Genomic DNA, 26,371 nt, shown 5'->3' with positions numbered 1-26,371 from the left:
CTGTTTGCTGCTGAAACACAAACACTGGTTTCCAGGGCCACATAAATGCAATTGATTGCATTAAAAGAAATAATGCAATCAATTCTGGGATATGAACTTTGTCTAATTACCTCTTTTCCCAGAATCTGGATTTATTGCTCAAGACAACACTTACACTTTATGCAATGAGGAACACTTCCCACAGGATAGAATTAATTTATTATAACTTAATGGAGAGTACAGTGGGATCATTAAACTTTGTCCCTTTGATTTTCTGAGCAAGGAAGGATGCGTGTCTTTATGCAGCGCTCACTCCTGCCCATGCTAACCCCTGCTTTTCTGGGGTCTCTTGAGTAGCCAGCTAAATAGCAACTAAACTCAGTCATCATTTTGGATATTTTCCACCAGTTCTTTGTTTTGGCTATTTTGATTTTGCCAGTACAGTTCACTGAATTATGTGCAAGCATGTTTTTCATGTGTAGAAATTACTGTATGTAATTTCTAGGTGTCATTCAGTCACCTATTCATTGTTCAAACTGGCAATTGGCTGATGAGTCCTGGTCCAATGGCTTGGAATAACCAAAAATTGTATCTTTCTCTTTGAACTATTGGCTGTTTTCTTTGAAAAAGCAATAGAACCAATTCCCATTTCAGTGGGAGGAATTTATCTTTTCTCCTTGTTTTTTCTCCTTGTATTAATTTTCTATGGCTGCTGTAATAAATTACCACAAACTTGGGGGCTTAAAATAGCAAAAATTTATTCTCTCAGAGTTCTGGATGCCAGAAGTCTGAACTGCATTTCACTGGGCTGAAATCAAGGTATCAGCAGGGCCCTGGTCACCATGGAGATGCTAGGGAAGAATTCCTTTCTTGCCTCTTCCAGTTTCTGGTAGCTGCCAGCATTCCTTGGCATGTGGCCGCATCACTCCAATATCTGCCTCCAAGGTCCCATTGCTTTCTCCTCTCCTGTCTGTGTCAGACATCCATCTGCCTCCCCTCTGTAAGAGTGCCAGTGATTGCGGTTATGGTCCACCTTGATAATCCAGGATGAGCTTCCCTTCTTAAGATCCTTAACTTAATCACATCTATAAAATCTTTGCTATGCAAGATAACATTCCTAAATTCAAGGGATTAAGACCTGATATCTTTCTTTTGGGGAGGGCAGCTTTAGCCTGCTACACTCATATATAACAAAAGCAAGATATCATATACTATCTTTTGCTGTTTCCCAATGAATCACCTTTTACATGATCTTATTTAGTAGTTTTATTAAAGGTCTACATGTAATGGCATAAGGCCCCTGAGTATCTATGATTACTTCTATATAAATGAGGATTTGGACCTCTCTGCCAGATAGGGCTATAGAAAAATATATTGCTGGGCTCTTTAAAAAACTTTTTGTTTTAGTATTTTTATGCAGAGTCTGATCCAGTCATGGAGGCACATGAGTCACAACTTCTTGGATAATTATTTGGACCTTGTTTTCAGCTGCTTATTTCTAGTTGGAGACTTCACCATTTAGGAATGTAGGTTTCTAAAATGCTTCTTCTATGCATTCCTACTAAGGGGAATCACACCTAGGACTTAACTGAGCCCCACTTTATATAGTCTGATACCTGCAACTTTAAGTTGTGGCCCCAGACTTCTGACCTCTTCTGGGAACCTTGAACTCTGTGCTTGGCTCCCCTCAGCAAACATGGTGGTGCCAGTCATGGTAGAAATAAGAAAGGGCACAGAGAGAGGGGTCTTCTCTCTGAGCTCAGCCTTCAGGAGCACAGGATCTTATTGTCTTGTGAATCTTAGCTTTTAGGATTTTTTGGCAAACCCACATGGAATCTTGGAGACGTTACCTTTTTGAATCATTTGGCTTTCAGTAATCTCCTGTCCCCATAAACATCTGCCTAAGGTAGAGGTTTTTAGGCCAGTTATCATTCCTTTGCTCCTTCTGGCCAACCATTGTCCTGTCCAGAGACTTAGAGCTTTGGGAAAGCCATCATGTTGTGGAGAATCAAGCAACATGTCTTCTCTTCCTCTCCCTTCTCCCAGCTGACCCTAAGATAATTTGGTTATTCTCTTTTCCAGTGGGAGTTTCAAAGCTATGATTGACTTTTAGGCTCCACTGTGGGAAAGATCAGTGTAAAGGACTCATGCTTTGGTTTTCTTATTAGGATCATAGGAAGCTACATTGAGATGGACTCTCAGAATGAAGATACAGGTATACTTCAGAGCATTCTAGCCCTGCCTTTTGGCCAAGTTTGACAGTTTTATTTTCATAACACTCAGTCCTGTCCACATGTACTTTTGTGGATCTATGGAATGTCCACATGGTTTTAGGGGAGAAAATCGTCAGATTCCATGCCATGTCTGACACCACCAAGCACAGTGTATCAGAGCTTCTGCTTCATTCCTGGGCTCATCCAAGAGCACGCACAACGGCCCTTAGCTCTCTGCCTCCAGGTTTTACAAAAGCTTAGTCTGAAGAAAAAATGTTTTCTGCTAGTCACTTTGGGGCTTAAAAAGAAATTACCCTCAGCCTGGAGCCAGCTGGAAACTCCTTTCCCCTCAGTCTTACTCTCTTTCCCCTGATGCCTTATGAGAAAGTCTCTGCCTGATCAACAATGGCAGTAGTTTAGAAAGACTAGAAAACAACCTTTCTTTAACTTGCCATTTAAAGAAAGTATATAGAATGAGCTATTTCTTTGAATTGTTACAAACTTTGCCCAGTAGCGACTGTCTCTAAGACAGTCAGACCACAAAATGGCATTTGTCTGCCCTATTCACACCTGCCAACTGACTTTCTATGTTACTAGACTCCTTGGCGTTGAAGAGCATGTCTTGTGAATTTCTTAGTTGCCTAAAGTCTCACTGAGCTTTCTACACTGTAGGTTCAGTGCTGTGGGAAAAGCATGAATTCTGGAATCACATGGGACTAGATAAAAAACTGGGCTCTCCCACTTGTTGGCTATAGATAAATTATTTAAATTTTCTGAGCCTCAGTTTCTTTTTTAAAATCTGTCAGATGGATATAACAAGTCCCTCTTTTAAAAAATTAAATAAATTGAGTTACAGAATGTGCCTAATAGGGTGCCTGGCACATATTTAGGGCTTAATGAAAGTTAGATACTCTATGTGTTTTCTTGTTAAATAAATGGGTAAGAAATGTCTTGGATGTCTTATTTCTACTGCTTCATGATATAAATATGTACTTTATAATTAAATTTTGTAAAGCACTTTTAAAATAGTTTATTTGTTAATTAAACAAATATTTGTTGAAATGACAAGTATAGAGTGGTGAGCCAATACTTATTTACAAAGCAGCTACAAGTAAGCTCCTAGAATATGTGCCAAGATTCCAATCTACAAATTCCTTTATTTTAATGGAAAATATTTATTTTATTATGCATGTTTTAGAACTTTCTGATTGCTTAATATTCTTGTGCCATGATTCAGTTTAAACAACGAGTTTTGCCTTCCATCTTAACCAGAATCCCCTGCTGTCCCAGTAAGGAATTTGTCAGTGAGGACTTAGAGGGTTTCTTGAAAGTCCTAGAAATACTCAGGGCCATTTTAAACACTGATGTGGCAATAGACCGGTTAAGTCAAATGCATATCTGTATGTGAGATATTATTCTATATTTTAATGTAGAAATGGAGGCTCAGAGAGATTAAATGACTTGCATAAGAGCCACAGAGCTGAAAGTTGGTAGTATTCATTTGAATTTAGGTCTGATCAATCAAAAGCTCAAATTCTACTACCCTCCTCTTGCTTCCATTTTTCATGTTAATAACTGTCCATTTCTTCCTTGGAGGAAGAAGAATAGTAAATCAGGCAGTTGGAGCCAAGAAGGCCCCAATAAAGTGCTTTGGGAGAAAGAACTCTCATCTATAAGCCTGGAGATCTGGTCCCAGCTCTGCTACCAATGAGCCCAGTGATTTGAGGGGAGGGAGAGGAGTTCCCTAAATTCCCAACTTCTCTGAGCTTCTCAGTAGTCTCTCAGCTCTAAACTTGAACCCATCACAGAAAAGTCAGTAAGACCTCTGGCCTTCTTAAAACCAAACTTATCTCTTTAGCCTCTGACAAATGTTCTTCCGTGTGGTTCTATAGGAGTTAAGGATATGAGACCCAGAAGGTTTAGATCTCAGAGATCCAAGGGATGGGATCATATAATACCTTCAAATAAAAGCATTACTCGGAGAAGGTCTAGGATTTGGAACCATATATCTACCCACTCATGGGCCAGGTAGGAATACAACCTTTTAAAGTCCTAGAGAAATGGACCAAGGTGGAGATGGTGGTGGGGAAAGAACCATGTCGGGATAGGAAATGACTACTTCTTGATTTCAGAGTGCCCAGGGCATTTGTGGGTTCCTGCCCCTATTCTGCATCATCAGAGAAATGGGTCATCAGAGAAAAGGGACTACACAATAGCACTGTATCAATCTTAATTGTTACAGTTGATATGGCAAAACACCATAGATTGACTTTTTAATATTATTATTTTTTAACTTCATATTTCAAAATAATTTCAGACTTTCAGAACAATTGCAAAACAGTATAAAAAATCCCATATATTATTCATCCATATTTCCCAAATGTTAGTATTTAAACTACCTAACACACACACACATACACACACACTTCTGAAAATTTGAGAGTTGCAGACATGATGCTCCCTTATCTCTAAATACCTCAGTGTATATATCCTAAAAACAAGGACTTTCTCTTTTATATATACAGTATAATTTTCAAAATCATGAAATTAACATTGATACAGTGCTATTATGCAATCTATAGACCTTATTCAAATTTCACAAATTGTTTCAATAATGTCCTCTATAGCAAGAAAAAAAACAAACATCCATAGCGTAAAACAGCACTTAGTTGTCAGGTGTCTTTAGTCTTTAATCTGGAAGTATCCTGTAGTCATGCTGACTTTTGTGCCCTTGACATTTTTTTGAGAGAACAGGCCAGTTATTTGTAGTTCGGTTTTATCTAATGTTTCCTCATGATCAGATTCAGGTTGTGCATTTTTGGCAGGAATGCCCCGAGAGATGCTGGGTCCTTCTGAAAGCTTTATATTAGGAGGCATTGATGCTCACTTTGCCTGTCACTGATGATGTTTTCTTTTCTCACAGTCCGGTGATGTGAAGGTACCATTTGCCCCATTGTGATTAATAAGCATCTTGTGAGAAGACACTTTGGAACTATTTAAGTATCCTGTATCTCATCACAATTTTGCTTACTAGTTTTAGCAACCATTTTAGGATTCTTGCTTGAAACATTTATTACTATGATGGCTGCCAAATGGTGATTTTTCTCATTCTGTGTTTCCTTCTACATTTATTAGTTGGAATTCTACACCACTGAATTTCTAATGACATTCCAGAAAGATTCCATCTGTAAAAGAGAAAATCTCTGGGCTAATCTAAATCCATAGGAAACAAAAACCTCCCCTCTCTTTAATCTCAGAGCCCAGGTATTCAGCTAAGTGGCTTATCTATCTATATTTAACACAGTAGAAATATGCAGACCTGTTGGAAGTTTTCCTAAGGCCACTTGATCTTTTCCTCCTCAGGTTTACCCTATGCTTTTTCTCATAAACTCTTCATTTCATTCTCCCTTTCCTGGTCCTTTCCTACTACACACACACACACACACACACACACACACACACACACACACACACACACACACACACACCTTAGAACCTGACTCTTAAAGCTGGTGAGGCAAAGGCTGTCTTCTAAACTTTAAAGACTACTCACCTCACACCTCTTTCAGGGCATGACTGGCAAGTTGACATTCTACAGGCACCCTTCCTTACTTCCTTTGACTTCTAGCTCAGAACTTTCCATTACCTGTTCTCCAGTTTTAAAGCTCAGACATTCAAGGTGAAGCTAATCAAATTCTCTCACTCTCCAGTGTAAAATAAGACAACTGGTTATTCATAATTTCTCACTCTTGAAATGCTTTTTCAAAAACAACTTATCACAGACGTCTGCTTCACTAGTCTCCTGAAGTACCAAGCCATGTTTAGGATTCTTCCTCAGTTACCTCCCTTAGAAGATTTCTGACCTCCATCTCAAACGTTCCCGTCTATGAAAACAGTTGTTTCCCTGGGACAATCACTCGCCATACTATGGATATCAGAAGATCCTAAGATTATTCTAATAACTTGTTATATATTTTTCAGGGAAGCTAATTTTTGCTTATACCAAAAGAGCAATGGACAAGATTGTCCAGCTTCCAGAAAAATCTTTCCTCCTGATTAATAGACTATGTTACTTTTCATATTAAGAAACTGGATCTATTTTTCCATATAATATTATGCCTCTCTTGAGAAGAATGGGAACCTGTTAGGAACCATCCCCCAGTCCAAACTGCATAGCATAGTCACCTACTTATGGGAGGAAGAATGTATTTGTAACTAATCTTTTGTCATAAATCTTAAGCTGGAAATAGAAATGGCAGAACTGCTAAATAAAACTGACTTGATCTCCAGGAACTGCTGGGGAATTAAGTTACTAGTTTATACCAGAAATTACTGTCTTTGGAGAAATTCCAATTTCTCATGAGTAACCTTGCTTCTTAATGAGGAAATGTTGCAATATGGTATTTTCTTCTCATTTTAAATCCCCATAACCGCATTTCTTTGCTACATCCTTGAATAGGATAAGGAACAAAAAAGTCATCAACAGTTTTTGGTCACTCTGGGAATAGAGAGCTTGTATTGCGTGGAAATTCACTAGAGCGGAAAGCTAGCAATGAGCCAGAGCTGTACATCACCAAATTCTATTAATTAATACAGGATTTCCAAATACTGACTGATTAAATAGACTCAGCGACTCTGTTAATTATATAATTATTTTAGGCACTTTCGATGTGGACACTCAAATATGTTGGCAAAATCCACTGGTAAGTTCAGATATTATAATAGATAGCAGGTCAGAAAAAGATGTGACCTATAGGAATTAAGGGTTGAATATTTTATCTCTAGCCTTCCCTTCCATGGTTACAATTTTAAAGCTTTCAATCACTTGTTGGAGAAAGGACTACCCACATGCTATTGGGATAACAAAACAATGAGTGGAACCCATCTCCATCAGTTGAGTTAGAAAGGACATTGATGGGCAATAAGCATTAGGATCTTACATTACATCTTGAAAAACACCTTAAGCAAGGTGGGAAATTTTGAACATCAAGAAGAATAATAATTACAATGGAATTAAATACATCATATATTAAAATTCATAAGTTTATAATGATTCCAAAACAAATAAATAAATAAAACAAAACCAATGGTCATGTTTGGTGATTGGAGTCAAGGGAATCTTCTAAACATTGGTATATAAAGGAAGGAACCAAGCATTTATCCTGTCTTTCCTGCATGCACTGTACCTAAGTATAACCAAATAACTGATGAGGAATACTTCTTCTTTATAGAAAAATTCCAAATGACAGTGAAAAAGGAATGAGAAAATAAACAATATCATTGTTTTGCCACTGCAAAAATAAGAGATTTAGGCAATGCTATCAATGACTCTGTAAAACTATTAATCCTAGGTGACAGGCTGATGGGGAACTTTAAAATAGATGGAACAACCTGGCAACACTTGAATCCACCTATAAATTTTAACATACGCAAAAGAAGAGCAACCAGCATTATTTTGTCTTGCGATGAGATGCAAGAGAAAATAAACTATACCACCTGTAAAACATTCTTTTTATTTAACTCTTTTTTTTTAAATTAAATTTATTGGGGTGACAATTGTTAGCAAAATTACATAGATTTCAGGTGTACAATTCTGTATTACATCATCTATAAATCCCATTGTGTGTTCATCACCCAGAGTCAGTTCTCCTTCCATCACCATATATTTGATCCCCCTTACCCTCATCTCCCACCCCCCACCACCCGCCGCCCTTACCCTCTGGCAACCACTACTGTAAAACATTCTTAACAAAAAATTGAACTGGCTTCTTATTAAGCCTCTAGAGTTAACTACCAGTATATAGGAACTACAGGGGACAGAGAGAATTTGTGAAGCACCATGCAGTCAGCAAAATCCAGAATGCAGGAAACTCTATAAGACAAACAACCCAGTTTCTTCAACAAATAAATTATGGGAAAAAAATTAGAGAAGGGAAACCTATAGATTAAAAGACACCCATGAGAAGTACCAAACAAATATGATGCGTGGGCTTCTTAGGATCCTGACTTAAACGAAGCAATTATGTAAACACACACACACACATACACACACACACACACACATACACCAGAGACATTTGAACACTAATTGAATATTTGATGATATTAAATATGTATACTATTTAGGTGTGATGGTGGTATTATATTTTTAAAAGAGTCATTATTTACCAATACATACTAAAACATTTACAGATGAAATGTTATGATGTCTGTGATTTTCTTCAAAATAATCTATTGGGCAGGAACATGGATAGGAGTATATATGAAACAAGATTGGTTTTGAGTTAATAGTTGTTGGAGCTGTCTGACACGCAAGTGGAGGTTCATTATAAACTTTCTGTAAGAAAAATACTTCGGGCATTAGTTATCTCAAAATCAATGTGCTTTTCTTCCTCTGATAAATAGATCACCTTGTAATAGAATCACCTAGGTTTGACAAATAAGTTAGCACATTTTTAATGTTCCTGCATTTGTATGGATATGTGCAATAATTTGAACATGAGTAGAGTAAACCCTGAAAAGACAGAATATGTGTTAATCTTCATATTATCCCTGAAGCCAGGGACTGATTTTTCTTACTATCTGGCCAGATCAGTGAACAGCTGATATTATACCAGCATGTGGACCACGAGAACACTGGCTGGACTGCGGAAGACTCTTTCACGTTCACGGCATCCTCCCCACCGGCAGCTCTAGGCCCTGAGAAGTTTCGTATTACTATTTCGTATGAAATTAATGAACCTGGTCGGCAGAGTCGTCTGCTTGCAAATACAGGTAAAGCCACAATGCCATGGCCAGTGCTTTATCTCTAAGTATTAAAGTAGGAACAATTTGAAAATAAATTGTTCCCTTTTTAATTGTCAATGCCACGATACCAACCTTTGAATAGAACTTACATGGTTATAAAAATTTATTTGTTTGTGTGTGCTCTTTCTCTGAGACTCTTCTTCTCGTAAGCCTTAAGAGTTGTAGGGGAAGAAGGATGGCAAATTAGCTTTACAGAATTTTATTTGTACTTCCAAATGGGGACATGACTGAAAACTGTTGATAGGAAATGAAAATGACAAATAGGATAAGTTCTTGAAAGGAAATGGGTATTAAAAGCTGTACCTGTTTCTATGGCAAGAGAACGTGTGGTAGTAGATAAGTTAGGACATTAACATTTTATAATAAATCTCAAGGTTTTAAAACTCCCTTGCCTGAAATGTTGACTTAATAATGTGGGTGTGTATATTTTCATTTTTTTTTTTTCTTTCATATGCCTTGGGTAGCAGATCCTTGAGCAACAAAGGTGTTTTGAATAGTCCCCTGGGATGTGCAGATTTGAGGGAGAAAGAGCCTTACAGCTGTGTCTGAAAGTTCTAATGAAATGCCACTTTGTTCTTTATATTTATGTTTTAACAGGAGCTGCTGTCAAGGAGGGAGACAAAGTTCTCATTGACCAATCTAAGTTGGATGCTTCCAATGTCCTACTGAAATTGCCCAAATCTCAGCGTTCTTCCTATGAAGTTTGGTTCCAGGTTATATCTCTTCCTCACCATGGAACCATTATGATTGGAGAGAGAAATATTACCAAAGGAAAACCCAATTTTTCCCAGTATATAATTAATAAATTTGGAATCACATACCTTCATGATGACTCTGAATCTCTGGCTGATAATTTTACCTTTGCTGTTTGGCCAAACCCAAAGAGCAAGCCTGCCACCAAGCCAGAGGCTGACTTCCTTGAAGAGATGTTTAACATCATCATCTCTCCTGTTAATGACCAGGTGCCAGAATTAAAGACAAAAGGGCTTTGGTTGAAAGTTCTACAGGGCCATAAGTTGGTTGTGGGACCTGAAAACCTGAAAGTGGAAGATCTAGACAGTCCTCCAGAGGAGATCAGATATACAATCATCCGTAATCCTAACAATGGCTTTTTGTCACTGGCTCCCCATCCAAACACACCTGTTCACCATTTCACACAAGCCAACATTGATAACTCTCAGGTGTGGTTCATACAAGATGGAAGCCCATCCTCTGGAGTGTTTTACTTTAGTGTGACTGATGGCCAGCATCGCCCACTCTACAAGCTCTTCCACCTGGATGTCATCCCAGTCTCTATCACCCTTGTGAACCTCACTGACCTACTTCTCCCACAAGGCCAAACAACCGTCCCCATCACCAATGCCCACCTGTCAGCAATGACCAATGGGAGGAGCCCCCAAATCACTTACCAGGTAACATGGCCTCTCCAACATGGGCACCTGTTCATCGAAAACCAGACAGTAATCAGCTTTGGACAGGAGGATCTGGATTCAGGAAGACTCTCTTACTGCATGACAAATCTGACTGCCTCAGAGGACCAGCTACAGTTCTCACTGTTTACCTCAGAAAGCAATCTGACAGGACAAACACTGAGCATCAGAGTACAGCCTTTACTGAGTGTTCTTTCAAACCTGACAATCGCCAACAGAGTGGCGTATCAGCTAAGAAGAAAGGACCTTGATGCTACTGAGCTCGCTAATAGGACTAACAGTGATCCCAAATTTGAAGTGACAGAACCCCCTGTCCATGGAAGACTTGTACGAAGAGTAGGCCGTGGCACTCTGATGGAAGACGCTACTCTATTCTCTCAGAGGGACATTGACCAAGGGCTATTGATGCTTGATCCACACGCCAATCTAACTAGCACTGATATGCTGAATGATTCCTTCACTTTCTTGCTCCGGGCAGACCACGTACAACCAGCGAGAGGCTATCTCCCCTTCACCATAGTGCCACCTGATGCCTTACTTTTGCAAACTTTTACCCCTGATGTTTCTTTATTGGTTACTGCAGATAACTTTGTGGCTTCAGCTCTCTCTCAGGAAAAGCCTGTGGTTTCCTCAGGACCCACGGCACAGACAGAAACTCTGGGGAAGCTTCCCCAGAGAAGATGGCAGGAATCAGATCCCTGGGGACGCCATCGTGGTGATAGGCCTACTATGGATGGCAAGACTTCTCCTACCAAGGTCATTTGGCCACCAGCTGCCACCAAAGCCAGCCTTTGGGCACCCACCCAGCCCAGGGAGAGTAGTTACTCTCTAATAGTTGTCATACCCGTGGCTGCTGTTGTATTCCTGCTGATAGTAATTGTGGTGGCCCTGTGTGTCTGGCTGCTGGGCCGGAAAGTAGAAAAGGCAAAACCTCTTGTCAAGCTCCAGACCAACCTGGAACCCACAACCCAAAATCCAAGGCCAGAAAGGAGCATAACTATTCCCACAGTCACAGTGACGCCCCTCCTAAAAATCTCCAGCAGTACCCCTGTCAGTCTTTTCAGGGCCCGGCCATGTAAGCAAATGGCCTCTCCAGTCACTGAGCCAATGGAAAAATGTGCTCCTTGGGAGACATGGGTGAATCTGGATCCTGACATGATCAAACTCTGCCGACAAACCAACCCGACACTGAAGCATAACCAGTACTGGGTGTAGACTGAACGCTGTTGTTCCTTATTGACCATCTATTGTATGCCAGAGACTGGGATAGGCACATACAAAAGCAAAGAAAAGCGACTTGGATCAACTGAGAAAAGCCTGGCATTGCCAGTCCCTCAGTGCTTGGTTATGGCCCTATGGTTAGATGTTGGTAGGTGTTTATTATAACTTTTGTACAACACTTATCTTATGGGCTCTCCACAATGAGCTGTATGTGCCCTTTTCTGGAACTGATTCTCTGACGGTGCATAAGATGTAGTCAATATTTAAACCCTTTACCAAGGTGCTACAGAACATGCTGGCCCGAACAGCAGTGTGTTAACTTGGGAGCTGGAGTTGATGGAGGAAGGCTTTGAAACTTCTTCCCTGAGGATTCAGTCTCTCTGAGTGAGTCAGTAAGGGAGTGCAGGAACTGTTTCAGCAAGTAGAAGAGGTTGTCTATCACATCAGTGAGTTTGTTTCTAGTGTGTTTCCATAATGTCTTTTCCTCCTTGGAGTCTCTAGGTTTGACTTCCAAATGCAGGAAATGGCCTGGTGCTCCACATAATGGGACTGTCTGGTCCCCTTTGAAGGTATTCACTGAACACATTGTGTTTCATCAAGAGGCTTTGTCTATTCTGATTTGTACAATCAAGACTATTATTTGAAACTCTAAAGAATAGAAAAGGTTGCTAAATACTTTTGTGATGCCTCAATTTGGCTGAACTTTACAATAAATTGAAACAATGGCAGATTTGTATTGGACTTGTCTACTTGAGCCTGCCATGGACCAACTCAAGCTTCAGTTTCTGTAACCGTCAAATGAAGGTATCAGTACTCGTATTAGTTAGGCGTGCTTTAGGTTGTGAATCACAAGATGTCTTCTGTGAACAGTTTAGGTTGGGGATTGGCAAAATTTCCCATGCAGGGCCACAGAGTAAACATTTTTGGCTTTTGGGCCATATATGGTGTTTATTTTTATTTTTTAACAATCTTTTAAAAATGTAATAACAATTCTTAGTTCCTGGATTTGATCCATAGACCGTAGTTTGCCAGCCATTGGTTTAACTAAACAATGAAAGTGTTGAATTATTTCAAGTAACAAGCAGCCTGAAGTGGACATTCCAAAGCTCATTCAACAGTTCAAAGATGTCATCAGGGACTGAAGCTCTTTGGTTCTTTCTGCTCTACCTTCATTAAGCTATTGGCCTTTCATTCTTTTGCTCAGGTCCTTGTGATTCTAAGATGGTTGCTGAACCTCCAACAATACAGTCACATTTAAAGGCAGAGATCCCAGTGGAGGAAAGAGAAATATGGGGAAATGACTTTTTCTTAGAGAAGATATTATTATTATTATTATTATTATTATTATCATCATCATCATCATCATTATCATTATTTAATCTTATAAGAGGAGTCTCTCGCCAAACATTTTTTTCCCCTTTTTATGTCTCATTATCTAGAACTGAGCAACATGATTCCCATCTCTTGGTCAACCACTGGCAAAGCAAAATGGAATTCTCATGATTGAGTATCTCTTCTGGGGCTGGGAGTGGGATCTGCCAGGTCAGAGACCATTGGATTGGCCAACCATGTAATCAGGGAAGAATAGGGGGAGGGCAATTAGACAGGCTATGAAGTGGGATCTCTTAAAATACTCTTCAATTTGTGATAATTGGGAAACAAAGATTTTTATCTTTCAAACTGGTGTCTAATATCTCTTTTTCATATTTTAAGTGATTTTCTTAAAGCCAGCAGACCCTGTTTCCAGGGTGAGGAGAGGAATTGACCCTTTGGGGGCATTGGCAATGTATGGAGACACTTTTGATTTTTACAACTGGTGCTTCTAGCGACTACTGAGTACAAGCCAAGGATGCTGCCAAACACCCAACAATGACTGGGACACAACAAAGAATTATCTGGCCCAAAATGTCAGTAGTGCCAAGGTTGAGAAACCTTGGTTTAAGCCATAATGAAGAGTTTTCTTGTTTACCCAATGAAGAATCAATAAACCCATTACTGAGTCAAAACAAAAACTGTTCTAAAGGCAGAATGGAAGGGTGAAAGTTCCATAGTATGTTTGAAAATCTGAATGGCTAATGGTAAACAAGAACATTTTTTAAAGAGGTTGTAGTATAAAACAAACCAAACTTGAGCTCAAGCTCATTTCTTCATATTCCTAGCCCAAGGAAACGATTTTGCCTTGTATTAACAGGTGGAACACATCAGAAGAATAAAAAGAGGGAAGATATTTACAAAGGTAAAGATGAGGTCAAAGTGTGCCTCTGATGTGTTCCATATGGAAAAGGCTTTTTTTTCCCCTCACCCTCTCTCTTTTCTGCTCTTCTAGGTTGCTTTTCTCTCCCAACTCAATTTTAACTGCTCTTTGTGAAAACAGATTTCACAATCTACAGAAAAATGGAAGCATAACATACTTGGGCCTAGAGACAACTAACCATGGCTTAGATCCTTGGGTCTCATGCTATGGACAACTGTTGCCATCATCCTTGGCCATGGACAACTGTTGTGGAAGAAAACTTCTCTACTCTTCTTCCAAAAGTGATTCTTCTGTCCTGTGTTTCTGGATTCCTGAATTATATATAGCCCCTTTCAAGTGTTTCTGACTTGATCCCTTTAGAAAGGAGGAGGAATGAGAGTCTTAAGCCAAGGTTGGCTTGATCACGATGTGACTCAGAATTGTTCTTAGGCCTAGTCTAAGCAGCTGGTCACTCAGAAGGAAAGAATGGCAGTATGTACTTGAGCCTGCATGGAGAAGGGAAAGACTGAGGAGCATCTTTGCACCCAGTAAGTGGGTTTTTCTCTCCCTCCACTGGGCAAGGAGAATGCCTATTCTTTGTGGAAAAGCCAGACATCCTTGGCTCCGTGACCATGTTGGCCTCTTTTTTGCTTCAGCCATAAGATTTCTGTAGTTAGGATTACCAGTCTGGCCAAACAAAAATGTCTGGTTTCCACTCCTCTTTTTCTTGTTAACTCCGCAACTCCAGACAATAAAATTGGTGTCCATATTGTAATGAGACATACACCAACGCTTTAAAATGACAATTCACATTGTTTGTGAGGGTATCTGCTAGAGCAACAACATCAGTGTGAGATCCAGATGTCTAGACTCCGTGATTAATCAAGTACTTAATATAGAACTTGGAAAGTTTTCTTTCAGAGGGTCTGGAATATTCTACCGATTTGCAGATGGGTTTAATTAAAAGGAAACAATGCCTACCATTTGGTGCTGGCTCAAATAAAACATGAAATACAAAGTTTTGGCAAAGCCTAGTTCAGTACTGAAAATTGAAGTTTTGGAAATGAAAAATCAGTCTGAAACAATTTCTCCCATATGCTGGGCTATAACTGCCTCGTCTCAACTCTTTGTCATAATGAATTCACTGCCTCCTAACAAATGACTGGTGATTTAATAAGCGGATGCTAAAGGTTAATAACAGACGAGTGGCTGAATTTTGCTTAAGAGAAGGTATACTTTGGGGTGGGCTGGGGGTAAAGGGTAGAACATTGTTACATATATGGAGGTTTTGGCAGATTCGAATCTTTCAGGGCCTCTGCTCAAACACCTGGGTGCACTTCCTCACAGTCCTGCATTAACTAGGTGCAGTGGGAGTGACACGGAAGCTATCCTGACTCTCTGGTTCTTCAGATTTCTGGGACTGTAGTGGACAAATTTCAAGGAGGGATGGTAGGTAATGGAAGGTGACGGTACATACCAGATGACATTCCCTGAATTTAGGGATGGGATTTTTGCATCTTTCAGAAGCATTGTAATTAACAATGAACTTCAGCTTGGTCCTATGTAAGGAGAGATGTGAGGATGAAATTGGGCAAGGAGCCACTGTATGGCAGAATGAATGACGGAGTCTTTGGCTAGGATGCTCAAGAACACCACTGGCTGCTTAACAGGAACTTGGAAGAGGCTGCCTTCTCATAGTGATCTACAAGCATTTATTAGGCACCTACTGCATGTGAGAGATGATACGATACTGTTCCTAGATACTGAAGATGCAAGATGTCCTGAAAGGAGCTTTATGGTCTGTTTCTTCTAGTAGGCTCTTCCAGAATCACACAAGGAGTGCCAGGAGAAAGGACGGTACAGAAAAAGGAGGGCAAAGAAAAATAGAGGTTAGGAAAAGGCTTTATGTTTTCACTTGAAGCTCTCATAGATGAGTGCTGCCCACCCAATGGTGCAGTGAGAATTAGGGAGCTCACTGGCCCACCTTGGTGTGTCTCCCAGCTCCACATCTCAGCTCATCCTTGCATCACCTGTCCCTAGGTGTGCCCCACTCATATTCTCCCCAGGCCTAGTAACATGGTAGAGGGGTTAAATAGTAGACTCTGTGTCTGTTTTGGATCCTGGCTCTCCACTTTCAAGCAGTGTGACTTTGAGTTACTTATTCAATATCTCTAAACTTTAGTTTCCTCAATCAAAAAATGGGAATAATATTAGCACCTATCCCTTTGGATTTTCTTAGGACTTAGTGATATCGTCACCTGATGTTATTATCGTCATCATCATCTTTGTGCAGCATTTTCAATGGATCAGGCCCTGTACTACTACAAATTTTTTTTCTTACTTAGGCTTTTAATGCATTTTAAAAGAACTAACACATAAAGTCACTTGAGTCAACTAGAGGCTCATATTCAACCTGAAGCAGTGCATTACTGGCAGTGCAATTTCAGGTGGGTGATGTGGGTCTAGATGATGTGTTTTTAAGGAGAGCTTCCCAGATGCTTATGCTGTACCTGGCAGGCAGGGCTTTCCCTTTGCCATTAGACAAAGCCTTGGCAAGAAAACAGATGAAGGAAAAAGCACTCCAGGGATGCCTGCAAGGGGCAGAGTGGAGCTCAGAGGTGTTCGTGGTTCTCTGTGCTGAGATGCTGATAAATACCTTGCACCAGGCCCTTCCTATCCATGCAGGATCAAATCCCTACGTCAACCAGGCCCTTGATTTTGAACCCTTACCTACCTGTTCTTCTTCCTCCCAACCCAGTATATTCAGGCTACTCATTTTCTCTTTACGTCAGGATTGGCAAAGGACTGCCACTTAAAAAAAAAAATTAATATCCTTCCTTCGCAAAATCAAAAGTGCTACTTACCATCACCATAATTTCATTTTAAAAGTAAGGTCAGAATCTTATAATAAAGAATATTATGGAAAAAATAAACAGGTTTATGAAAAATTTTCTGCTTTGCCCAGATTTGACCTTGACCTGGAAAAACCTCAGCACATACCAGCAAAGTCAGAAACGCTCCTATGGAGGTGTGCTTGTAGGTGTGTAGTCAGACAGAGCTGAAGGGAGGCAGGGAAGAGAGAACTCAGCTCCTCAATGCTGGTGCTTCTCAGTAGTGGAGCGTGTGTGTGTGTGTGTGTGTGTGTGTGTGTGTGTGTGTGTGTGTGTTAAGGAGGAGTGGGAGTGAGGGGTAATTTGCTACTTAAAAAGTCCAGCTTCATGGACATATACAATCAGTGCAGTCACACAGGGTCCACTCTCAGAAGGACCCTAGGCTTGGCTTCTGCTCTGCTGTCACCATCTTGAAATTCTAATCATTTCTTAATTAAATTTATTGGTGTGACATGGGTTAATAAAATGACATATGTTTCAAGTGTACAATTCTATAATACATCATCTGTATATTGCACTGTGTGTTCACCACTCAAAGCCTAATCTCTCCATCACCATATATTTGACTCCCTTTCCACCTCTCCCCTTCCTTTCCCTCTGGTAACAACTAAACTGTTGTTTGTGTCTATGAGTGTTTGTTGGTTTGTCTTGTTCATTTGTATCTTTCAGTTTTATATCCCACATATGAGTGAAATCATACAATTCTCAGCTTTTTCCCTCTGACTTATTTCGCTTAGCATGATATTCTCAAGATCCATCCATGTTGTCACAAATGGCAGTATTTCATTTTTTCTTATGGCCAAATAATATTCCATAATTTTTGAACAAGAACTCCACATTTTCTTCTTTCACTGGACCCTGCAAATTGTGTAGCTGATTCTGAGACCTCACAGAATTTAGGTGGTAGTTGCATCAGACACCTCTTAAACCACTGTTTCAAATTCTCTCAGCTAGGCTTCTTCCTCCAGCTGTGGCTGTGGCTACCAGTTCCAGGTATGTTTACAGCTATAAGTGAGTGCATAGTGTGCCTTGCATACTCTACCCTGCATTCCTGTCTCCACAGCATGCCTATGGGAACTTGTGCTTGCACAACCCAGAAGGAGGGAGAGTTAACTCCCCATGGAACAGCCCTTGTCTAGTGGCAAAGTGGAAATGATGAATAAATATGTCCTCCTCTCATCCCACGGTGAACAGTTACATAGATATGCATTCTATGCAGTTTCTCAGAGGGTCCTGAAGATTGATCACACACATATTAGTGTATGGACCCTCTTCCTGCCCTGTTTATTATCCGTGTCCCTCACCCCTGCTCTCACTCACAGATGGGCCTTTGCCTTTGAGGAAACCCAGGCCAAGACAATAGTTCACATTCTCCTGTGTCATGTGTCCTAGGACTATGAACCCTATGGCTAAAGGTCCATTGCTTCTTGGTTCTCGCATGACCCTTAAGCACACAGTCATTCTCCGGTTACTTGCCTCCAGGCCCTGAACCCTGCAGGACACCGTAACTGCTACAGCCCAGGTCTGCTGAGACACTGCTATCTGCCTGCAGTTGGGAGGCAGGAGGCCTAGTGCTAGTGGGAGATGCTGGCTCAAGGCTCTGTTTTGGACTCATGCCCAGGACCCAGGCTTTTACCAAACCACGTTCTAGTTGAAAATCTCCTCACTCTCCATTACAGTTTTTCTGCTGGTTGTCTTGGGCCTCAGAATCAATAACTTGTTTGCCACAACTTTTAGCAAGACCAACATTTAGTGTATTTTGTAATATTTTAGAAAGGCTCCTCTGCATTTTATTTCAGCACTGATCATGCCTACGTGAAGAAGACTACATCAGCACTCTTTCTTAAATAACAGCTTTATTGAGATATTGTTTACATACCATACAATTCACTCAAAGTATACAGTTCAGTAGTTTTTCATATACTCACAGCTGTGCAGCCATCACCACAATCAGTTTTAGAACATTTTCATCACCTCAAGTGGAAGCTCTGACTCACTAGCAATTACTCTCCACTTACTCCCAAATCCCTCAGCCTCTGGCAACTACTAATCTACTTTCTGTCTCTACGGATTTGCCTATCCTGGACATTTCATATAGATAGAATCATACAACTTGCAACTGGTTTCCTTCACTTAACATAATGTTTTCAAGGTTGTAGCATGTATCAGTTCCATTTTATGGCTGAATAATGTTTTATTGTATGGCTATACCACATTTTATTTATCCATGCATCAGTTAATGGACATTTGGTTTGTTTCCTTTTTTCTTTTTCTTTCTTTTCTTTTCTTTTTTTTTGGCTATTAAGAAAACTGCTGCTATGAATATTCAGGTACTTGTTTTTGTGTGGATATATATGTTAATTTCTCTTGGCTCTATACCTAGAAGTAGAATTGCTGGGTCATATGGTAACTCTATGTTATTTTACATTTCCACTCACAGTGTATGAGGAGGGTTCCAATTTCTCCACACCTTTACCAATGCTTGTTATTATTTGTATTTTTGCTTTTAGCTATCCTAGTCGGTATGAAGTGGTATCTCATTGTGGTTTCCAGTTGCATTTCCCTGATGACAAATGATGCTGAGCATCTTTTCATGTATTTATCGCCATTTGTATATCTCCTTTGGAAAAATGTCTATTTGGCTCCTTTGTCCCTTTAAAAAATTGGGCTATTTGTCTTTGCATTATTGAGTCATAAGAGTTATTTACATATTCTGGGTATTAATCCTTATCAGATATGTGATATAAAACAAATTTCTCCCTTTCTGTGAGTTGTCGTTCCACTTTCTTCATGGTGTCCTAAGAAACACAAAAGTTTTTGATGGTGTCCAAGTTATCTATTTTTTTTTTCTTTTATTGCTTGTACTTTTGGTGTCATATCTAAGAAGTTATTTCCTAATCCAAAGTCATGAAGATGTGTGCCTATGTTTTCTTCTAAGAGTTTTATAATTTTAGGTCTTAAAATGAGGTCTTTGTCTCATTTTGAGTCGATATAGTGTATATGTGTAAATGGAAGATTCAGTTGAAACACCAAGACAATAGATATCACAATGCAAAGTAAAGGACTACACCATGATGAAAATTTTTCAAAAGAAACGATAAAAATAACTGGCTAGATGACTCCCCTCTACATTTTGGGTAGAAAAGTCAGGAATTAGAAGTGAGTGAAGAAAAATTATAGAGAGAGCTGTTCTTTTGCCATGAATTCTATCCCACTTTTATCCTCAAGGGAAGGTATAGGAGTGTCTGAACATTTAAATTAAGCTTAGGAAAAGGGGCTTCCAGGGATCTACATAGAGAGCTTAATAGATGTCCTTGCATCTGAGGAGCACAGAATAAAGAGAGAGAGAGAGCTACTAGTTGGTGTAATGATGATACAACAGAGAGGTGCCCATGACAGGAGGCCAGCTCTGTCAGGCCAGTGAGTGAACATGTGCGTGTTTCCTGTGGGAGATGTGGATCCAGACAGTAAGCTGGTGTGGGGTCATCATAGGTCCTGTTCAAGAAGGTGGTCTAGAGAGGCACAGAGACCTAAGATCTAAGACCTAAGCAGAGAAAAGCTGGGGGACTCCTGGATTTCTAGAGGATGAGGAAAAAAGGAAATGATCAACCAGAGAAGAGCTGCGTTTGCCCTGCCGAGGAATTACAGATGAGAGATCTCCAAAAATCTCTGAAGAATCAACGTCGGAGCTCATGAGAAAAGTCAGCTTTAAATATCTGTAAAAACAGAGATCACAAATTCTAAACCTTAGGGCAGTGTCACTGAAGCAGAAACTTTTCTGCTCTCCTGACCTACTCACCGTTTCTCTGCTTCAACCCTGGAGGGGTGAAAACCATGCTCGGTCAGAGGAAGGACAGAAAGTGGGAAGGGAGACCCTTTCTTGATTGCAGGTTCAAGGGGGAGAAGCCTCAATTTAAAATCAAATTTGAAATTTTGACTATTACATACGTGGACATTTTAATGCTAATCTGAAATTGTGATTTATGACTTAAAGTGACCCTGGAGGTATGTGTATTACTCAAAAGTGACCAGAAAATTATTGAGAATTTCCCTTACCCCTGGCTGAAAACTCAGCAGACATGGCCTCCCAGAGTTGATTGAAAGGGGCAGCAGAAGACAAAAATGAAGCTGTTTTCTTGTTTTTTGCTTATATTCTATGTGCTGCTTGCTTGTTCAAGAAAGCGTTTGCATGAGAATGATGCATTTCGATTTATCAGAATCTCACCTCTGCTACAAAGTTGTGTGCTAGATGCTGTTGAGTTTTATTTCAAATTTGGTTTCACTATGATAATGCCCTATCTACATTCTACTTCCTCCAACGGGCCTTGTCTGACCATTCCAATCAGATGGTCTCAATCACCAATAACAGACCTTTGTCCTTCTTTCTGGCCACTCTATTGGAGCCAAGTCTGGGAAATCTCTTATAAAATAGAGCTTCTGTGCAGGAATAAAAGCTGAAAAGCCAGGTACTCAGGTCCAACCTCCCTGAGGCTAATGTGCAAACACAGCCAGCAATGGGAGGAAGCAGGGGCTGTCCAGACTCCATTCTGGTGACAGATGGTGGTAGCAGAAGTGACATCTGGTTTCTAGAAGCAGCGATGACAGAGAAGAGGGCCGATTTTGTGGTGCTGGTTGTGAAGCCTGCAGCGTCTGTGCTCAGGGCGGGAGGGAACCACAGAGACTTTGTTGGCCCAGCTCTGCAGTGTGGGTTTGGAAACAGTTCCCGGCCTTGCAGTCACCTGGACGGGTGCTCTGGGCTCCTGGAGATGAGCTTCTCCGTGGTCTTTTTAAAAAATAATTTTAGGTTTACAAAAAACTGGCAGAGATAGTACAGAGAGTCCTCATGTACCCTCATCCAGCTTTTCCTCATGTTAGCATCTTATATAACCATGGTACATTTATCAAAAGTAAGAAACTACCATTGGTATGATATCATTATCTAAACTACATACTCTATTTAGATTTTACCAACTTTTCCACTAATGTCCCTTTTCTCTTCCAAGATCCAACTCCAAAACCACTTTCCTGTTGGTGCCTTGTCTACTTAGCCTTCTTTCATTTGTGACGGTTTCTTAGTCTTTCCTTGTTTTCTAAGAGAACTGGTCAGTTATTTTGTAGAATGTCCCTCAAGTTGGACTTATCTGATGTTTTTTCATGATTTGACTAGGGTTATGGATTTTGGGGGAAAAAATACAACAGAGGTGAAGTACCTATTCCCTTCAAGGGGTCAATATCAGGGGTATATGGTATCCCGTGACTTATGACAGCTGGTTAAAGTGTGTCTGACAGGCTTCTCATTGTAAAATTACTATTTTTCCCTTTCCATACTCTATTTGTTAGAAGAAAGTCACTAAGTCCAGCCCACACTTACAAGGAGGGAGAGTTAAGTTCCATCTGCTGGATGGGGCATATCTTCATATATTATACATTTGGAGTTTTCTATAAGAAAGATTTGTCCTCTCTCCTCCATGGATTTATTTACTCAATTCTCAAGCTAGTATAAGGAAAGGGCATTTGTTCATTTAAACTTCAGGAAAATCTCTTAAAACCCAATGGCAGGAAAAATGGCCAGCATGATAGGGTCCGCAGAGATATTAGAAACCGAGATAAGAGACCATGTGGAAAAAAGAAGAAAGAGTCTTGCTCTAGTCCCTCGACAGTGTACTGGCTTCTGCCACAGCTGCTTAGTTTCAGTTTCCTTATGACTTCAACTAACCATGGCCTGAGGCCCTTTGTCCCCACGCCACATGAATGCGGCTCCAGGGCATAACATCATATGACTACAGTTGGGGGTCACCTGGCTCAGATTCTCCAGAGAAAGAAACTCATTTTCTCAGCCTTCCTATAGAGTCGTTCTTCCTGGACCACATGCCCATTTGAATCCAATTAGCTGTGGCCAGCACTATAGTGAAATTACTTGGTTAAAAAAAATGCAATCACCTTGTCACCTCTTTATCAGCGCTCTAAGGGGGAGTCAATTCTAAAAAGAGGGAGTGTGGTGGGCTGGCACTGCAGAATGCCTCCAGTACACTTTCCTTGGGTTCTTCTGAGAATAAGTGTTCTATGACCAAGATCACATCAGATGTCAAATTCATTTCAAAGTCTGTAATATGGGCTCTTCTGTTCAACAAATGGTGCTCTTCAGTGATCATTTCCATTTGCCAATAATTTGGAGTTTGTGCCTAAAATCTTGTTAAGCAGATAAAAGAGGTTGAAGCATGGGTGGTGAATCACGTCAACCTCTCAGCCCCCCATCCTCTCCCCAGAGGCTGCCAAGATCCTTTTCAGAATGTGGTTTAAGGGAGGTAGACCAGGTGGTTTACTTCTCTGGGTCTCAGTTTTCAAATTGAAGAATAAAAAGTCACTGGTTTCATATATCATTCTCCCCTATAAAACTGTACTGAGGGGCTCTGGAAGATTCAGAGTCCCTACCCCTAAAACCATAAATATGAATCTGATAATATATGCTTCAGGGTCCCAGAAGGTACACTTAAACACCGTCATTGAGAAGCATTTAATAAGAAACTCTAAAGAGATGTGGGCAGGGTTCAGGAAAGATACAGAGTTTGGCTCAGTACCCCCAGGGTTTACAACCACAGGAAGCCATCACTACTCCTCAGGCAGAAAGGACAAAAGGAAGGAGTAGTTCCTAGAACAGAGAGAGTGGCTGTTTGGCTGTGGCCTTCAGTAGATAGAGGCAGCCAGCCTTCGAGAGTGGGGGGGAAAGGGCTGGGGAAACAAATACTCCATCCCACCCTTCTCCCTTCTGATCTCTTGCCAGTGGCTGCCATGGACTAGACCCACCCAGAAGCCAGAGGGCCAGGGTGCTCTTGATTCCGTCCTCAGAGAGCAGCCTCCCAGGCAGACAGCAGGGTGGGGGGAGACGGTGGAAAACGGATCTGGAGAAACACAGGCAGGTGTCCAGCACATAACAGACAGCTGGTTTGTGGCTGAGCCTGGCCTAGAACCCCACTTTCCTGACTTGTATCATTCTGCCCTTTCCACCCCATCACCCTGCCTTCTTCTCATTTTCTTCTATCATCACTTTAAGCAGGTTGTTCCAAGGCTCTTTTGTTGTTACAGATGAGGGAGTGGCTTAGTTTTGCAGGCTGTGAAGGCCTCATTTTGGCCTGCATTTCACACACTCTACAGTGGTGAAAGACCTGGGCTTTAACCCTGCTTCCGGGGTTTCCTCCCAGCTCTGGAGCTGGAATTGTATCCTGTGGTCTGTCTGTCCTGACTTCTGGTAGATTTGCTTCTAGACAGAGTTGTTTGCTTGGCAACCCCCCCTTAGAAGCACAGGAAAACCCCCAGTAATATGTGTGTGTGTGTGTGTGTGTGTGTGTGTGTGTGTGTGTGTGTCTGTGTGTGTGTGTGGGTCTTGTATATGTGTGCACGCGCGTGCAATGGAAAAAGAAGCCTCAAATTGCTTTCTGAGTGAGGTTTGCATTCTTCCTGGAAAGAGTTTTCTGCTTGGAGGCTGCTATCACCATGGTCAATTGAAAACTAGGAAGCTGCTTTCAGAAATGCTTGCCTATGCTTTTGGATGTAATTGAAAACAACTGTTGTACTTCTCTTGGAAGTTGGAACCAACATTGGCAGCTAATCAGGGAGGGATTGAGGGGGTGGAGTGGTTTGGAGGAGGGGAGGGGAAGATAGTGGTTGGGTCAAGGCAGGGGGAATATAAGGCTATTGGTGAGAAAAAAGGAAAAACAATTTGAGGTTTCCATGTAGAATAAATTTCCGTTTGACCTGCTCTGATAGCAAAATAGGTTGTAGAGCAGAAAAACTGGGTGATTCTTTAGAGTGACAACAGTCTCAGATGCAGGGAGTGAGAAGGCTAGTCCAGAGCAAGGCTAGAACCCTAGTCTTTTTAGGGTTTTAGACAGGCATTTAGACAGGCATTACCATTCCTGTTTAAAGATGAGATGGAGGCCAGTTCACAAAGCCACAGGGGATAGTTCACAGAACAAACAAGGGCTAAGCTCCAAGCCTTCAGAAGTGAAGTTCCCATTAACTTTCCAGTTATCAGTCTCATTTCAACGAGGATGACAAGAATACTCACGCATGCTCCTTTGCCTTCTGCTTCCTGTAGGCCCCATATTCTCTGGCCTTAGACTTTCTTCATGCATCATAATTTCATTCCTAAGCAAATGGCCCATACCAAGTGCAGATGCCAGCTGATCCATCTAGGTCCACATCTGGAATAAATCCCTCCCTGAGCAGTGTACCTCACAACCAGCCCCAAGAATAGGCTGGGGTTCCTCCAAGAGATCTGACATACATTCTTTCAGGGCCTTGAAAAAATACAGAGAATTGGGGGACTAAGGTCAGAAGACAAGGCTCTTAAATGCCTTTCCTTATAAAAGATAGAATATTTGCCCCATCACATTGGAAAGAGGTCAGAGTTGATTTCCTGCAGAAGCATTAGAAAGGATAATTTAGGGAAAACTACAGCAGTTTCTTTCTAGAGCTTTATATGGTTGTAACATTAGGAATGAATGTGAACCTTCAGGCTAGGTATTCTGGCTGGGTGTCTGGACCTCTGAGGAATCCACAAAGGCTGGGCTGTGGTTTTCTGAGGGCACACCTTCGCCTCTTCTGTTCTTCCATAAGACTCCACAGTCCCTAATAACCCCCAAATGTGAACACTCCTGTTCTTGTGGAGCTTGTGACAGGCACATAATGACTAATGCTTAGAACAGTGCCAGGAATATCGTGACGACTCAATAAATGTTTTCTATTTATTGACTCATTTAATTATCACACTCTATGAAGCAGGTACTACTATAGCAGCTCAGTTTACTCATTTAAAGAGGCTAAGTAGCTAGGTCAAGTTCATGTAACCAGTAAGTTCTTATAGGGATGTTGAGACGTGCTGCTCAGATCCCCCTTCACGAATGAAGAACTTACACCTCCAGCTGCTGAGCGTGTGGCTGCAGACAGTCCTTAGCTGTCAGGTCTTGTTAAGAATGACCGTGGCTAAAGAGAGCCATCAAGCCCAGGGATTGCTTCCCAGGGCAGCCCATATCCAATGACTAATTGACACAGGCTTACAAGGACTCAGCCCTCCATTCTTTCTCAGGATAATTCTAACGGTCCATTTCAACTGCAGAATCCTGAGGGATTGAATGAGCCTGTGTTGAGACTACATTGCTGCTCAACTTCTCCCTCTGCCCAATCCTGCTTATTTCCTTTATCTTCCATGGTAGTTGATGCCAGGAGCACTCCCTAATAAATCTCCTGCACTCTAAACCCTGACTCAGAATCTGTTTCCTCGGGAACCCAAGTCTCAACAGTACTAGAGCTACAATTTGAGCTTGCGCCATTTGGCTCCCCAGCCCATGCTCTTAACCAATGTTTATACTAATTCTCAAGAGAGGTATAATTGTTAAATCTGGAAGGAAACTTAGAGGTCAAATTCAAAGTTCTATTTGAAAATAAAATGTCTTGCCCATAGGGTTTGTTTATTGAGAGGGAATATATATATTGTGTATGGACTAGGAAATTAGGGGATCCCTCTGTCTCCACGTGTGTTTTAATAATAAGAGTAGATATTTGTTATTGATTTTACTTAGCAGAATTGAGGTCTTCTAT

The 26,371-nt window shown here is 40.9% G+C and overlaps 1 protein-coding gene across 1 annotated transcript in view; it reads left to right on the top strand.

The window, feature by feature from the left end:
- The window catches only part of LOC109453391 (chondroitin sulfate proteoglycan 4-like), a 54,639-nt gene extending 42,261 nt beyond the window's left edge, over nucleotides 1–12,378 (top strand). The window contains exons 9-10 of the mRNA XM_074329209.2: nucleotides 8,783–8,966; nucleotides 9,597–12,378. Coding sequence (XP_074185310.2) covers nucleotides 8,783–8,966; nucleotides 9,597–11,644 — 2,232 coding nt within the window. The 3' untranslated portion in view covers nucleotides 11,645–12,378. The remainder of the gene's footprint in view (nucleotides 1–8,782; nucleotides 8,967–9,596) is intronic.
- Nucleotides 12,379–26,371: the final 13,993 nt, after the last annotated feature.

Source organism: Rhinolophus sinicus, chromosome 3 (assembly GCF_057876585.1).
Source record: "Rhinolophus sinicus isolate RSI-liver-muscle chromosome 3, RSI-T2T, whole genome shotgun sequence".
Classification (NCBI taxonomy): Eukaryota; Metazoa; Chordata; class Mammalia; order Chiroptera; family Rhinolophidae; genus Rhinolophus; species Rhinolophus sinicus.
The sequence above is the reverse complement of the archived record's forward strand: the minus strand, read 5'-3'. Positions and strand labels throughout refer to the sequence as shown.